We start from the raw sequence: 15818 nt of genomic DNA, 5'->3' as shown, positions 1-15818 counted from the left end.
GAAAATGCATACCTGATTATTATCTAAGGTGATAATTATGAAATCATCGTTACTCTCAAGGCAGAAAAAATATTTTTCCACTCTAATTTCATACAGGTATATACTGTAACTCCTGAACGGATCAAAGAGAGGGTTAGTGTATGTATGTATGTATGTATGTATGTATGTATGTATGTATGTATGTATGTATACATGTATCTATCCATCCATCCATGGATTCAGCAAATCAGTGTGTATGCATTTAGTGGTAGGATTCAGAATCATAAAGACCATGGCATACTAAATAGCTGGATGATGAAGATCAAAGTAGGAGTAGGAGATCGGAAATTAAGGGACAATCATTTTGCCTGCTGCATGAGAGGGTCCTTCTTGTCCCTGAGACTTCTTGTGTATTTGCTGCTGCTGCTGCAACCAACAGATTGTGCAATATCTCCTGCAGTTTGTGCCATTTGTGAGTCTCTGAAAGTGAAATACCAATACTTTCAGCCAGGTGATGTGATAATTGGTGGGATACTTTCACAGTTTTTCTCCTTGTCTGAAGGAGCAGATTTCACCTCACACCCTAGATCCAAGTGTGATTTTGAACCTATGTAAGAAAAACCTCACTGATTTCTGTAATACTTGACTATTTCCTGGCAGTGCCACTGATATGCTTTCAGCAACTTGACATAGATTCCAGAAATCAGATAATTAGTAGTCCTTCATCCATACATTCTGGTCTTCTGGTAATAGAAAATAGGAGATTTTGAAATGGTAATCAACACACATGTGGCAAACATGTTATTTTTCATCTCTGCAACTTCTATCTTACCGCTCTTAGGTTTAACCCAACTATTTCGCTTAAACTTAAAGCTCCAGCACTGAGAAAGCAGTTGGATATTGTGATCTAAACTTCTCTTCTAGCTCTATGATTCTACGATATTTGCCTGATCTCCTTGTATGCTCTGAGTTTATTCTGATCTTTAACAACTGTAGGATCAAGTCAGTCAGTAAACATGCTAGATTTGCCTGTGTGAAGTGGGAAAACCTGCCTCGGTTTTGGATCAATCTTCTTTTGCTTAAATCCTTGGTGTTATATGCATAGCATTATTTGTATCCAGAGACTTCCTACTCAAAAATCATTGGAGGAAAATCTCTTCATATTTCTCTGACCTTTGGAGAGGCCAGAAGCAAGTAATTGTCTTGTGACTAGCATGTTGGGTTACATGTGATTTGGTCTGGTCCAGAAGAAAAACAATCCATTATTGAATAGTTTCACTGTATAAGTTAATGAAGCGATATTTAGTGTAATATCTGTTGCAATGTAAAACATTGCATTTGTTTCTAAGACAAATTAGGACAGTTGAAATATTGGAGAAGGGTAGATCCATTACAAGCAAACAAGCTATTCTCTAGTTAAAGGTAACTTCATTCTAATGTCAGGTTTCTCATTCTCCAGTGTTCTCCACCAGTAAATATAGGGTACCATTTTCTGGGATGCAAATGGTCACAACACTGAACTTCATGGTTTACTCAAAACGTGTCTTTTATTTTAGTGTAATGCTGAAAAAATATCAGCACACCCTAGCCTTGGCTTTTGCAGTGAATGAAATCAATGGAAACAGCATGATCTTACCCAATTGGACTGTGGGATTTCATATCTATGATAGCCACTTTGATGCCCAGATAACTTATCAGAACACGCTGAACTTGCTCTTTAATCAGAACCCAACTTTTCTCAACTACAAATGCAGCAAGAAGATACCAGCAGCTGTCATTGGGGGTACTGACTCAGAAACTTCCCTCCACATAGCTACTATCTTAGGGATCTACAAGATTCCTCAGGTAAGGTGGATTACAGCTCTATTTGTTTAGGAACTTATTATCTATTACAGTGTTTCTCAATCTTGACAATTTTAAGATGGATGGACTTTATCTTCCAGTTGATGTACTTTAAAAAGTTATTAAGACATTTATTATTACCCAGCAGTCTCTGGCTAGGCTGGCTGACTCGTGTGGTAGGCCTGGGACATTCATCCGGCCACCTGGAGTGCCCCTGCGATGCACTGGCCCTTGATCTGTCCCCGTACCCACACACACACAAACACAGCCAGTCGAGGGTTAAGGAAACACTTTGGAACGCACCCAAGTCTTATCTCCCACTTGGCAGCGATAGACACACCGTCTGCCAAGTGACTTTATTTTCAAAGTAAAACAGAAAGATAAATACTCAAGAGTCCAAATGTCCAACACTTTAAATCTTTCTCTCAGCAGTTCCGGACGAGGCTTTAGTGACTATCCAGGGTTTGCTTTGTTCGTCACAAGGATCCTTGACCACCACCCTCTATTATATAGTCTCTGGGGTGTGGTCCAGTGACTCAGTTCTAATCCCTAGCACGCCTCCTAAGATGCTGCAAATGTTTATCACGCCTTCGGAGGCGTGTGTCCAGGAATGATGTTTCTTCATCACTCTGATTCGAATCAGCTGTCTCCTCTCCCTTGGCCGGCACTTGAGACAATGCCAGAGGGGAGGGGCCTGGAGAGGGAGGCCTGGCTGACTCCTCTTCCTCATGCTCGGAGCTTTCTTCCTCCGATGGGACAGGCTCAGAGGGCGGGGCCACAACAGGCCCTGTTGTGATCTGTAGGGCAGGGTGCTCGGGCTGGCAGAGGCATGCAGAAACTCTGTAGCCCCTCGAGGCTTTTGGGACAGATGAGATCATCCAAGACTTTGCTCCCAGAAGGCCTCTATTGTGGAGGGCTGTGTTCCCGGATCAGGCACTTTCTCTCAGGCCTTCTATCTAGAGGCGGCTGAACCTAATCATTTCACCCCAGGTGCCCCTTTGGCTGAGCCCGGCGGGCCCGGAGTGGGTCTCCTTCCTCCATGGTCAGACTTACCTTCTCAGGCCAGGCAGCCGGGAGGCCAAACAAGGAGTACTGGGAGGGGAAGGGTGCGTGGCTCGGCATGGCAATCAGTGGTGGAATTCAGCCAATTCGCTGAACTGCAGAAATAATTAGATACCAGTTCAGGTGAACCTGTGCGAACCAGCTGAATCCCACCTCTGGTTAGCATTTAGTTGGTACTGACTGCTCTTAGATTGTAACCAGGGAAATAAAAGGAATAATAATGAATCAAAAATAAATCATGAAAAATTAGAACAAGTAGAGGAACATTTGTACTTCATGCATTGTTAACTAGAGCCGCTGGGTAAGATCATCTGACGATACGGGGTGAGGTATCAGCAATATGCTGATGATACCCAGCTGTATATCTCTACCCCGCGTCAATTCAGTGATGCGGTGGATGCGATGTACCAGTGCCTGGAGGCTGTGAGGGTCTGGATGGGAGTCAACAGGCTCAGACTTAACCCAGACAAAACTGAGTGGCTGTGGTATTGCCTCCTAAAGACTATGTTGATTGTCCATCCTTGGTTTTGGGGGTGGGAGAAATTGTCCCCCTCAGAACGGGTTCACAATTTGGGTGTCCTCCTAGACTCACAGCTAAGATTAGAGCAACATCTGACAGTTGTGGCTAGGGGGACCTTTGCACAGGTTCGCCTGGTGAACCAATTGCGACCCTACTTGGATCAGGAGGCTCTCCTCATGGTCACTCATGCCCTTGTCACCCCAAGGTTAGATTATTGCAACGTGCTCTACATGGGGCTACCCTTGAAAAGTGTTTGGAGACTACAGTTGGTCCAGAACACAGCCGCGCGAGCTGTCGTGGGTGCACCTAGGTACACCCACATTACACCAATTCTCCACAAGCTGCACTGTCTCCCTATTGGTCTCTGGTCACAATTCAAGGTGTTGGTTATTACCTTTAAAGCCCTACATGGCTCAGGGCCAGGGTATCTTCAAGACCGCCTTCTACCGCATAACTCCCAATGACCGGTATGATCCACAGAGTTGGTCTCCTCCAGGTCCCATCATCTAAACAATGCCGGCTGGCGGGCCCGCGGGGGAGGGCCTTCTCTGTGGCTGCCCCAGCTCTCTGGAACCAGGTACCTACTGAGGTCCGGACCATCCCCACCCTGTTGACCTTCCAAAAAGCGATTAAGACCTGGCTTTTCTGGCAGGCCTGGGGCTCTTGATCTCGCTCTTGCGATCTGGTGAGATCCGGCCATGAATAGTGTGAATGAGTTTTAATGTTTTTAATTTTTAAATGTTTTTTATAATGATTTTAAATGCATTGTGAGCTGCCCTAAGTCTTCGAAGAGGGGTGGCATACAAATTGAATTAATAAATAAATAATAATAAATAGAGATGGGAAAATGGGTGACAAAAGAAATAATATTTATAAATGCAGATAAAAGAAGTCAGGATGATATGGAATCTGTTATACAGAACAAATGTTTTATTATTTATTTATTCATTTATTTATTTTGGGGTTTGGTTTAGTTCATCTCATGTTAAGGATGGAGAAAACTAAATGCTACATAGAGTCAGTTTGTCATTGGAGCAGCCTTTGGGTATGCTGTAAACTAACTAAATATTTTTTTTTTAGAAAATAAAATAAAAACTACTGTGTTTTTGTGTTTGACCCTGCAGATATTTTTATATTTCCCGATTATGAATGTAATTATGTTGGCCTTTAGGTCTCCTATTGTTTATATAGTCCACCAGTGAATGATATAAACCACCCATCTTTCTTATACCGCATGGTACCTAATGAAGCGCATCAATATACAGGAATAGTCAAGCTGTTCCTGCATTTTCAATGGAAATGGATTGGGATCATGGCCATGGATGACAATAAAGGAGAAAAGTTTGTGCAGACCTTGGAGAAAAGCTTTAATGATAATGGAATCTGCACTGCCTTCTCTGAACGAATGCCACTCCAAAGCAATATTTTACACATGGTTGGTAATTTCATTGACATGTTCAGGGAAATGGCCCTGTTGCTGATTAAGACAAATGTTAGTGTCTGTGTTGTAAGTGCTGATGCTCACATGATGTTAGATTTGCAACTAGTGCTCAATCTTGCTGAATCAGACATGAGGCTGCCTGTGCAGAAAGTATGGGTAATGACAGCCCATTGGGATTTTTCAGTGGAGCCCTTTTTAAACAATTTAAACATGCAGATCTTCCATGGTGCCTTGTCCTTTGCACGTCATACCTCGGAGATGTCAACGTTTCAGAATTTCCTTCTATTTCAGGACCCCCATTCTCTGACCGATCATTTTATCAGAGTCTTCTGGGAACAAGCATTTAAATGCTCATTTCCAGATTCTGCAACAGACAAAGGAAGCTGTACTGGCAATGAGAGACTGGAAAGCCTTCCGCATTCTTTTTTTGAAACGAGCATGACCAGTCAAAGCTACAGTGTTTATAATGCTGTCTATGCTGTGACTCATGCTTTGCATGCCTTTTACTCATCCAGAAGGAAATACGGAGCAGTGTTGGATAGAGATCGCCCAAGGACTTCTAAATCACAGTATTTTCAGGTAGTGCCATATCTAGAAAGGATTCTCATTCTGTATATACTGCCTTACTAAGAATTCCCAGAGAAGATGCACAGAAGGAAAGACAGTGAGTATATGAGTAGTCTTTGACTTATGATTACAATTGGGACCAACATTTCCATGCCTAAGCAAATCAGTTGTTAAGTGAGACCTGCCCATTTTTTGTCAGGATTGTTAAGTGAGTCATTGTAGTTGTTGAGCGAATTACATGGTGATTAAGTGAATCCAGCTTCTCCCATTGACTTTGCTATCAAAAGCTGGATGGGAAGGTCACAAATGGTGACCACAAGAGCCCTGGATACTGCAACTACCCTGTTTCCCCCAAAATAAGACACCCCCTCATAATAAGCACAATAGGGCTTTTGAGCGCATGGCAATAAGACCAAGCGCTTATTTCAGGGTTCTAAAATATATAAGAGAGGGTCTTATTTTCAGGGAAACACGGTATTGTAACTACATACCAATCAAATTTGATCACATGACTGTAAGGATGCAGCAATAGCTATAAGTTCAAGATCTAGTTGTAAGTTATTCTTTCAGTGCCATTGAAACTTTTGAAGATCACTATATCAGCACTTCAAGCTGCATTTACTCTAGTGCTGACATAAGAAGGAGAAGCGGAGGCGTCGGGAAAGGGACGTTTGACTTTTCACCTAATTATTTTCCCTGGAGATAATATCCCCTAGGAGATGGGATGGGAGGGGGGAAATTCCTTTGAGCTGGAGCAGTAGGTTAGGGGTAGAGTGACTTGGAAGATGGCCAATGAGTGCAGGGGAGTGGGGAACGGAAAGGGAGGGTTTGGGGTCTGGAAGTCAGTGTTGGCTTCGATTGAGTTGGAGTTAGAATGTCGTGCTTAATAAATGGGAGTTTTTCTTCAAAGACTTTGTTTGAAATGCAATTTATTTGAGATGACCTTGAAACCTGACACACTAAATGAATAGTTGTAAGTCTACCTGCAAACAATGGAGATAAATACGTGTAAATAGACTCCATAATGGCAATAAAAGGACTAACATTTTTCTGAGACTATCATTTTTGTATGTTTTGAAAGAAATGAGAGATGCAGGATACTACCAAATCCAGAATTTAGGATTTTATCCAAAATTTTGCAGAACATTCTAATTTAAATAAATAATAAAAATTGCACAATAAATTATAGCAGAGAAAAATACATAATTACAGTACTTAACCATTTGGAAACTGCCCAGAGTCACTGGAAATTAGACAACATATAAATTTAATTCAATAGAAATAGTGGTAGTAGAGATAGTATCAATAGTACTATTCCCCTGGCAAATAGTAAACCTTGGCTCTGAAATACTTGGATTCCATCAGTGACATAGGGATATCAATATATTTCTATGCTAAAAGAAAATTTAGTCTGTTTATTTGAAATACATTGCCTGCTAGTTCTTCGTATGCTTTTCAAACTGAGCTGAAGTGAAATATTTGATTGGGGAAGGAAATAATGGGACTCCCAGTAACGGAGTGATAAAATAATTAAATAGCTTCAGAGAATATCAAAACTTTTTTCCAAGTCAAACGTTTTTCACTTTTTCCACCACTTTGGTAACACTTGCGAAAACGTCATTTATTCCAGCTTTATCATTTCCTAAGTCAAGTCTCCTTTAACAACAGTGCCGGAGACAAGGTGTTTTTTGACAAGAAGGGTGAATTGCTAGATGGATTTGACATCATCAACTGGGTTACTTTCCCTAACAAATCCTTCATGAAAGTAAAAGTGGGACAAATGGATCCTCAAGCCCCATCAGGCAGAAGGTTCTCCATCAATGAAAGAAAAATCACATGGCCAGCCCATTTTAACCAGGTAGGACCAAAATGAAGTTTCCAGTTTGAAAATTAAAATAGATGGCCTCCTTTTCTGCAATTAACGATTGACAGTATTGTTATGATAATTGCCAGGAAGACAATTGAGAACACCATGTGGCATCAGAAAGAGCATCCGACCAGTAAACACTAATTCTTGTGGAGGAATTTAGATGTCATTTAGGTGGTTTAACTGAAGTGGTCCCTGACTTTCAGTAATAATATAATGTATATATTGACTCTATCTATGAGCAGCCCTGAAGTCAAATAGAAACAACTCAGAATAACCACAAGACATTTATTATTATTATTATTATTATTATTATTATTATTATTATTATTATTATTATTAGTTAATCTTTAGTGAGATTCACAGCCTTTGAGGCTGGTTGATAGCTCAGCAGCTCGAGTCCTAACCAAGGACCTAGGAACTGTTAAGGTATCGTTGGAGGATGAAAGCTGTTCCGAGTAAGGTTGTTTTTTGTAGAGTCAAAATCTTCAAGTCCGGCAAATTTAGAATTTCTCAATAGCGGGGTAGCCCTTTGGGTATTGCTCCAAGGGCTCCAATTACAATCGGGACAACACACAATTTCTTTTTCCACAGTCACTCAACTTCAATTTGCAAGTCCCGGTACTTTGTGATTTTTTCTTGCTGCTTATCTTCAATCCGTGCATCACCAGGTATTGCAATGTCAATGAACCATACTTTTTTCTTTTCAACTATTGTTATGTCAGGTGTGTTGTGGACCAAGTGTCTGTCAGTCTGAATCCTAAAGTCCCACAAGATCTTGAGTTTCTCATTCTCTAAAACTTTCTCAACCTGATGTTCCCAGTGGTTTTTGCTGTACTCAAATCCAAACTTCTGGCACAATTTCCAGTGAATGATCTTAGCAACACGGTCATGGCATTGTAGGTAGTCAGTTTGTGAAATTTTGCTGCACCCACTGATCAGGTGGTCGACTGTCTCATCTTTCTCATTGCAGAGGTGGCATTTGCTGTTGGTGGTAACATGTTGAATTTTTGCCTTCATGCAGTTTGTGGCTAGGGCTTGTTCTTGAGCTGCCAAAATAAAGCTTTCAGTTTCTTTTTTCAGTACTCCTGATCTTAACCAGTTCCAAGTTAGTTTCTGGTCAGCTTTGCCTTCAATACTTTTCAAGTATTGGCCATGCAGAGCGTTGTGTTTCCAATTTTCAGCTCGCTGCTCAATTACTTCTTTCTTATATTCTGCTTTTGTTTTAGTTGTCTTCAAAAGGCCTCCTTTATTTACTTCCTTAAACATTGGTTCTTCACTTTTCTGGATGTAATCATTCAAGCTGCATTTTTCTTCTTCCACAGTCTGCTTTACTTGTACGAGTCCTCGACCACCCTCTGCTCTTGGTAAATATAATCGGTCAACATCACTTTTAGGGTGCAAGGCATGATTCATTGTCATAAACTTCCTTGTTTTTCTGTCCAAATTGTCTAACTCCATCTGGGTCCAGTCAATTATTCCTGCAGAGTATCTAATCAAAGGTATAGCCCAGGTATTTATGGCTTTTATGATGTTTCCTCCATTCAATTTGGACATTAATATCTTACGAATTCGCCGAATGTACTTGGCTGAAGTTAATTCCTTGACTTTATTATGCATTAAGTCCGAGGCTTCTAAAATCCCCAAGTACTTGTAGCCTTCTTCTGATTTTACTGCCTTTATCATTTCTTCATTCTCTAGTTCTATTCCATCCTCTTCTATGATCTTGCCTGCTTTGGTTGCTATTGTTGCACATTTGTCAATTCCAAACTGCATACCAATGTCTTGGTTGAATTCTTTTGTGTTTTCAATTAATAAATTCAGTTCAGCTTTTGTTTTACCAAACAGCTTCAAATCATCCATGTACATCAAGTGCGAGATTTTCAGTCCTTTCTTTGCAAGTTCGTATCCACAGTTCATCTTCTTCAAAATGATTGTCAGTGGTAGCATTGAGAGTATAAAAAGTAGGGGTGAAAGGGAATCGCCCTGGAAAATGCCTCGTTTAATTTCAACTTCACCCAGTTCTTCTTCATTAGCCATAAGTTTCATTTTCCAGAGGTTCATTGAAGATTCCATGAATTTTTGTATGTTGCTGCTGATGCCTAAGATTTCCAGGCTTTTCTTGATCCAGCTATGGGGAACTGAATCAAACACTTTTTTATAGTCTATCCAAGCCATGAACAGGTTGGTTCGTCTTTTCTTTGAGTTCTTTAGGATTAGTTTGTCAATCAGCAATTGATCCTTTGTTCCTCTTGAGTTTTTGCAGAATCCTTTCTGTTCTACAGGAAGCAAGTTATTTCTTTCCAGTTATCCATAGATTTGGTTTGCAATGATACCAGTAAGAAGCTTGTATGTTGTTGGCAAACAGGTGATTGGCCTATAGTTTCCAGGGTCCTTTCCTTTTTCTTTATCTTTTTGGATCAAAAATGTCCTTCCAGTTGTCATCCATTCATCATTTTCAGGTGTTTTTAGGATCTGGTTCATCTGGGTTGCCAATCTTTTGTGCAGACTTGTAAGTGCCTTTAACCAGAAGCCATGCAGCTCATCCGGTCCAGGTGCACTCCAGTTCTTCACTTTTCTTGACTGTCTTTGCACCATTGCTTTTGTTATTTTCACGTCTTCCATTTTATGCACTTTAATAGAGTCCTCAACCTGTTTGATCCATTTTGCATTTCTGTCGTGCTTCTTGTTGTTTTCCCACAAATTCTTCCAGAATTTCAGAGCTTTCTCTTTATCAGGCTTTTCATTTGTTGTTACTCCGTTTCCATTTTCTAAACTCTTATAAAACTGGTGCTGATTTGCTCTGAACTGTGAGTTTTCCTTGAACTGAGTTACTCGGTTTTCATATCTTGTAATCTTTTCAGCGATGGCAACAACCCTCTGCTTCAGCTCTTCAATTACTACCGCAATCTCCTTATTCCTCAGATTGTATCTTGCTTCCAGGCTGCTTTTGATCTGCTTGTTCTTTAGCTGACCTTGCCTTAGGTTCTTCAAGTTGCTCAAATCTCCACGTACTATTTGATCTTCAATTCTAACTGAATTTTCCACTTAGGCTTCCCCTTCTTGCCTCTTTGGTTCTTTTGTATTTTCAACCCCAGTTCTTTGGTGGTTATGACGGCTGCTGCATACATCAGTTGGTTTGTTTCGGCTAATGTAGTGGTTCGTTGTTGTTGTTGTTGTTGTTGTTGTTGTTGTTATTATTATTATTATTATTATTATTATTATTATTATTATTATTATTATTGGATCAGAGGATTATTATCGATATAATTTACTTGGACTTCAGTAAGGCATTTGATAAAGTAAACCATAACCTACTACTAGATAAAGTTTAAACATGTGGGTTAGACAGCATCACAACCAGATGAATTCGTAGCTGGCTGACCAATCACATTCAATGTGTAGTCCTCAATGGAACTGCATCTACATGGAGGGATGTATGCAGTGGAGTACCCTAAGGCTCTGTGTTAGGCCCAGTTCTCTTCAACAACTTCACCAATGATGTCGATGTGGCAATAGATGGGGAACCCATCAAATTTGCAGATGACACCAAACTGGCAAGAATACCCAACACTCCAGAAGATAGACTTCAGATACAGAAGGATCTTGACAGACTTGAACATTGGGCGCTATCTAACAAAATGAAATTTAATGGTGAAAAAAGTAAGGTTCTACATTTAGGCAAGAAAAACATATGAAGAATGGTTGCAGGAACTAGGTATGTCTAGTTTAATGAAAAGAAGGACTAAGGGAGACATGACAGCAGTGTTCCAATATCTCAGGGGCTGCCTCAAAGAAGACGGAGTCAAGGTATGCTCCAAAGCAGCTGAGGGTAGGACAAGAAGCAATGGGTGGAAACTAATCAAGGAGAGAAGCAACTTAGAACTAAGGACAAATTTCCTGACAGTTAGAACAATTAATCAGTGGAACAACTTGCCTCCAGAAGTTGGGAATGTTCCAACACTGGAAGTTTTTAAAAAGAGGTTGGATAACCATTTGTCTGAAGGGTTTCCTGCCTAAGCATGGGGTTGGACTAGAAGACCTCCAAGGTCCCTTCCAACTCTGTTATTCTATTCCTATCTCTATATACAGTAGGTTATTTCAATGTAATAGTGATGAAAAAAGCCTATTCTGAGTAAAGGTAAGGTTCATCAATAATACATGCTATTATGGATCAGATTCTTATATGTGTACATATCTGCACAAACACACACATACATAAAACTAATATTTTTCAGAAGTATATGATGCATGTACTGATTTCTGAAAATGGTTGGATTCAAGGAAGCCTGCCCACCAGGCTTCCATGCATTTCATCAGCCGAGGGCCCAGGGGAGGGGAGGGGGGGTAGCGGTGATTATTAAAGAAAGTCTTAGTCCGAGGGAGGCCACTGTTCCTCAGATAACCGGCTGTGAATCCCACCTTGTGAAGTGGGGTCATGGGGTGCAGATGGGTTTGTTGACTGCATACCTGGCTCCCTGCCACGTGACAGCAGCCCTGCCTGAGCTGCTCAATGTAATAGCGGGGTGGCGGTGGATACCCCCAGACTTCTGGTCATGGGGATTTCAACCTGCCATCTGTCGGTGAAATGTCAGAAGCAGCTCGGGAGTTCATGGCTTCCATGACGGCCATGGACCTGACCCAGTTAGTTCATGACCCCACCCACATTGGGGGACACACGCTGGACTTAATTTTTGTCTCTGGTCAGTGGCTGAATGATCTTACAATAGGGAACCTAATTATTAAGCCCTTGTCATGGACAGATCATTCGCTCCTTCAGCTAGACTTTCGAACCGCTTCCCCTCATCGCAGGGAGACGGAACCGACCAGGTGGTTCCGTCCCAGGTGCCTGATGGACCCTGAGAGGTTCCTGACAGAGCTTGGGCCATCCCCAGAGACTCTGACTCGCGACTCAGCTGAGGAACTGGTGGCCGCCTGGGATAGGGCAGCCGCTGGAGCCATGGACCGTGTCGCACCTTTGCGGCCTCTGACTCGGTGCCAATCTCAACCAGCTCCTTGGTTCTCCAAGGAGCTGAGGGAGATGAAATGCCAGAAAAGATGCCTAGAGAGCGATTGGAGGTCCAACCGCACTGAATCTGACCGGACACTGGTGAGGTCTTATATCAAGACCTACCTAGTGGTGATAAGAGTGGCGAAATCCAACTATTTTTCCACTCTTTTTGCATCTGCAGAGAACCACCCAGTCGCCCTGTTTAGGGTGACCCTCTCTCTCCTACGGGTGGGAGCGAGGGAGGATCCCTTGCAGGGTAGAGCTGAGGATTTTGGACAATTCCTGCATGATAAAATCACTCAGATTCGGGCTGGCCTAGACTCCAATTGGATAGCCTCGGACGGGATGATGGAGGTGAGTCTTGAGAGTGTCCCTTTCTGGATTGGGATGCCCTGCGCACAGTCACTCATGCCCTCGTCACTTCCTGGCTGGACTATTGTAATGCTCTCTACATGGGGCTCCCCTTGAGGAGCATCCAGAGGCTCCAGCTCCAGAATGCAGCTGCGCGAGTAATAATGGGGCGACTCGTTGCTCCATGTAACACCCATCTTGTGCGAGCTGCACTGGCTTCTGGTAGTCTTCCGGGTGCGCTTCAAGGTGTTGGTTACCACCTTTAAAGCGCTCCATGGCTTAGGACCTGGTTACCTACAGGACCGCATTCTGCCACCGATTGCCTCCCACCAACCAATACGCTCCCACAGAGAGGGCCTCCTCAGGGTGCCATCAGCCAAACAGTGTAGGCTGGCGCCCCCCAGGGGGAGAGCCTTCTCTGTGGGGGCCCGGCCCTATGGAATGAACTGCCCCCGGACATACGAAGGATCCCCGACCTCCGTGCCTTCTGTCTCGCTCTGAAGACCCTATTATTCCAGCAAGTTGGTCTGACAGGATAAAGGTTTTTTAAATTGGGTTTTGATAGGGGTTTTAAAATGATCTTAGTTGGATGTTTTAAATTTGGCCGAATGATTGAATTATTTTAATAAGCTTTTAATTTTTGTTGTACATTGTTTTGACCATGGCTGTTCACCGCCCTGAGTCCCTCGGGAGAAGGGCAGTATACAAATATAATAAACTAAGCTAAACTAAACTAAAATATATTTCTCTCTCTCTTCCCCCCCCTCTCATTAATGAATAGAGTATTCCTCTTGCTCTGTGCAATCATCATTGCCCACCAGGCTCCAGAAAGAAAAGGAAGGAAGAGAAGCCATTTTGTTGCTATGATTGTAATACTTGTCCATCGAGAAAATTTTCAAATGAAAGAGGTAGGAAATACTGTTATATTTATGTACAGTATGTACAACTGTGTGTATCCATAAAGGCACACAGAGATCTCACAAACATAGCAGTAGCATTTAGAGCTATATACCACTTCGCAGTGCTTTGCAGCCCTTTCTAAGTGTTTTACAGAATCAGCCTATTGCCTCCCAACAATCTGGATCCTCACCTGCGTACCTGCGTACCTTTCGCCGCGCCCTTAAGACTCTTTTGTTCCAACAGGCCAGGCTGGCTTAATATGAATTTTAAATTGGGTGTTTGTTAGCTTTTAACTTTGTGGGCCAAATTTTATATATTCGTTTTAAATTGTTTTTAAATTTTGTGAGTTTATATGTGTTTAATATGGCTGTACACCGCCCTGAGTCCTTTGGGAGAAGGGTGGTATAGAAGTTCAATCAAATCAAATCAAATCATTTTACCAACCTTGGAAGGAAGGAAGGCTGAATCCACCTTGAGCCTGGTGAGATTCGAACTGCCAAATTGAAGGTAGCCGGCAGTCAGCAGAAGTAGTCCACAGCAGTGTATTCTAACCACTGCACCAACACGGCTCTTCAGGTCATCCTCATTATTCATGAGAGTTCCATTTTAGTTCAGCTCTCCAAAAGCAAGATACAACAAAAGTATATTTAGCAGAGATGTGAATAGGTGTTAATGTTGCTGGAGTATATCTGCCAGCACATCTACCTTGGAGGACTGAAGCCAATGAATGATGAGAATTATTGCACATTGCAGTTCCAAAAACCAAAGTAGTCCACTGATGTTTTATGAGATAGAATGTTTTTGATTAATAAATACTTGTCAGTAAACAAAAGTATGCAAATTTGAAATACTGCTATGAATTCTGAAATACATATTTTCACAGATGTGGATGATTGCTTAGACTGTCCAGAAGAACAATATCCAAACAAGGAAAAAAATATGTGCATTCCCAAGGATCTAAATTTCTTGTCTTATAATGAAACTTTGGGCATCACTTTAACAGTTTTGGCTCTATCATTTTCTGTGACCACAGTGGTGGTACTTGGAATTTTCATAAAACATCGGAATACTCCCATTGTCAAAGCTAACAACCGGAATCTCACTTATCTTCTCCTTGTCTCCCTCTTCCTCTGCTTCCTCTGTTCCTTGCTGTTCATTGGTCAGCCCCAATTGCTGACCTGTCTTCTTCGCCAAATTGCTTTTGGGATCATCTTCTCAGTTGCGGTCTCTTCAGTTTTGGCCAAAACCATCACAGTGGTTTTAGCTTTTATGGCTACTAAGCCAGGATCAAAAATGAGAAAATGGGTGGGGCAAAGATTTTCATTCTCTCTGATTCTCTGTTGTTCCTGCATTCAAGCAATTATTTGCATAGTGTGGCTGTGCACTGGCCCTCCTTTCCTAAATTTGGACATGCATTCTCTTCCAGAAGAGATTGTAGTTGAATGCAATGAAGGGTCAAGCAACATGTTCTATTATATTTTAGGATATATGGGATTTCTTGCTGTCATCAGTTACATTGTGGCTTTCTTGGCTCGAAAACTGCCAGACTCTTTTAACGAAGCCAAATTTATTGCTTTTAGCATGCTGGTGTTTTGTAGCGTGTGGATGACTTTTGTCCCAACGTATCTGAGCACCAAAGGAAAATACATGATAGCTGTGGAGATCTTCTCCATCTTGGCTTCCGGTATAGGAATATTGGGATCTATCTTTTTCCCTAAATGCTACATAATTGTAGGGAGACCAGAACTCAACACAAAGGACCATCTAAAAACAAAAAACTAAATATTATTAATATTCATTGATAAAGTAGTATTCCTGGAATTACTGCACCATCAGATTCGTGACCTGGCTCACTTGAAAAGGTTGACGCAGTTACATAAAGGTTCAGTGACATAAAAGGCATACTACTAGAGTACTATTAGATAGCACTCCTTAATAAACAGTATCTAGAGTATGCTACTCCTGCTGGAGTTGATGGAGCAAGCAGAGACAATTGGAGAAAGTTGGACCCACAAATATCCTGCTCCCATGCCATGTAAGACTTTGTAGATGGTGTGAGCTACATCAGCAAGCTATTAACATTTATTGATAAATACATTAAGCAACCAAAGGTGTGTTACTACTTACTAAGTTTTGAACTGTTCTCAAAATGTCCAATAAATTCTGAGAAACGTTTTAGCATATCTGCAGCCAAGTTTCATTCAGCAGCCAAGTTTCAATATCATATTCTAGCAGAACCTTCCACAATTCAGGCTGATTTAGTTTATCGTGCACTTTC

General features: G+C 41.6%; 1 protein-coding gene across 1 annotated transcript; it reads left to right on the top strand.

Moving 5' to 3' along the window:
* Positions 1-294: 294 nt before the first annotated feature.
* On the top strand, positions 295-15322 carry LOC139324404 (vomeronasal type-2 receptor 26-like). Its single transcript, XM_070954116.1, has 6 exons — positions 295-590; positions 1536-1824; positions 4575-5423; positions 7042-7269; positions 13422-13548; positions 14424-15322. The coding sequence occupies exons 1-6, from the start codon at positions 295-297 to the stop codon at positions 15320-15322; spliced, it is 2688 nt and encodes an 895-aa protein (XP_070810217.1).
* Positions 15323-15818: the final 496 nt, after the last annotated feature.

Source organism: Pituophis catenifer, unplaced genomic scaffold (genome assembly GCF_029215685.1).
Source record: "Pituophis catenifer annectens isolate HBS135680 unplaced genomic scaffold, rPitCat1.0.hap2 SCAF_15, whole genome shotgun sequence".
NCBI classification, from domain to species: Eukaryota; Metazoa; Chordata; class Lepidosauria; order Squamata; family Colubridae; genus Pituophis; species Pituophis catenifer.
Note: the sequence above shows the minus strand (reverse complement) of the source record. Positions and strands in the feature narration are given on the sequence as shown.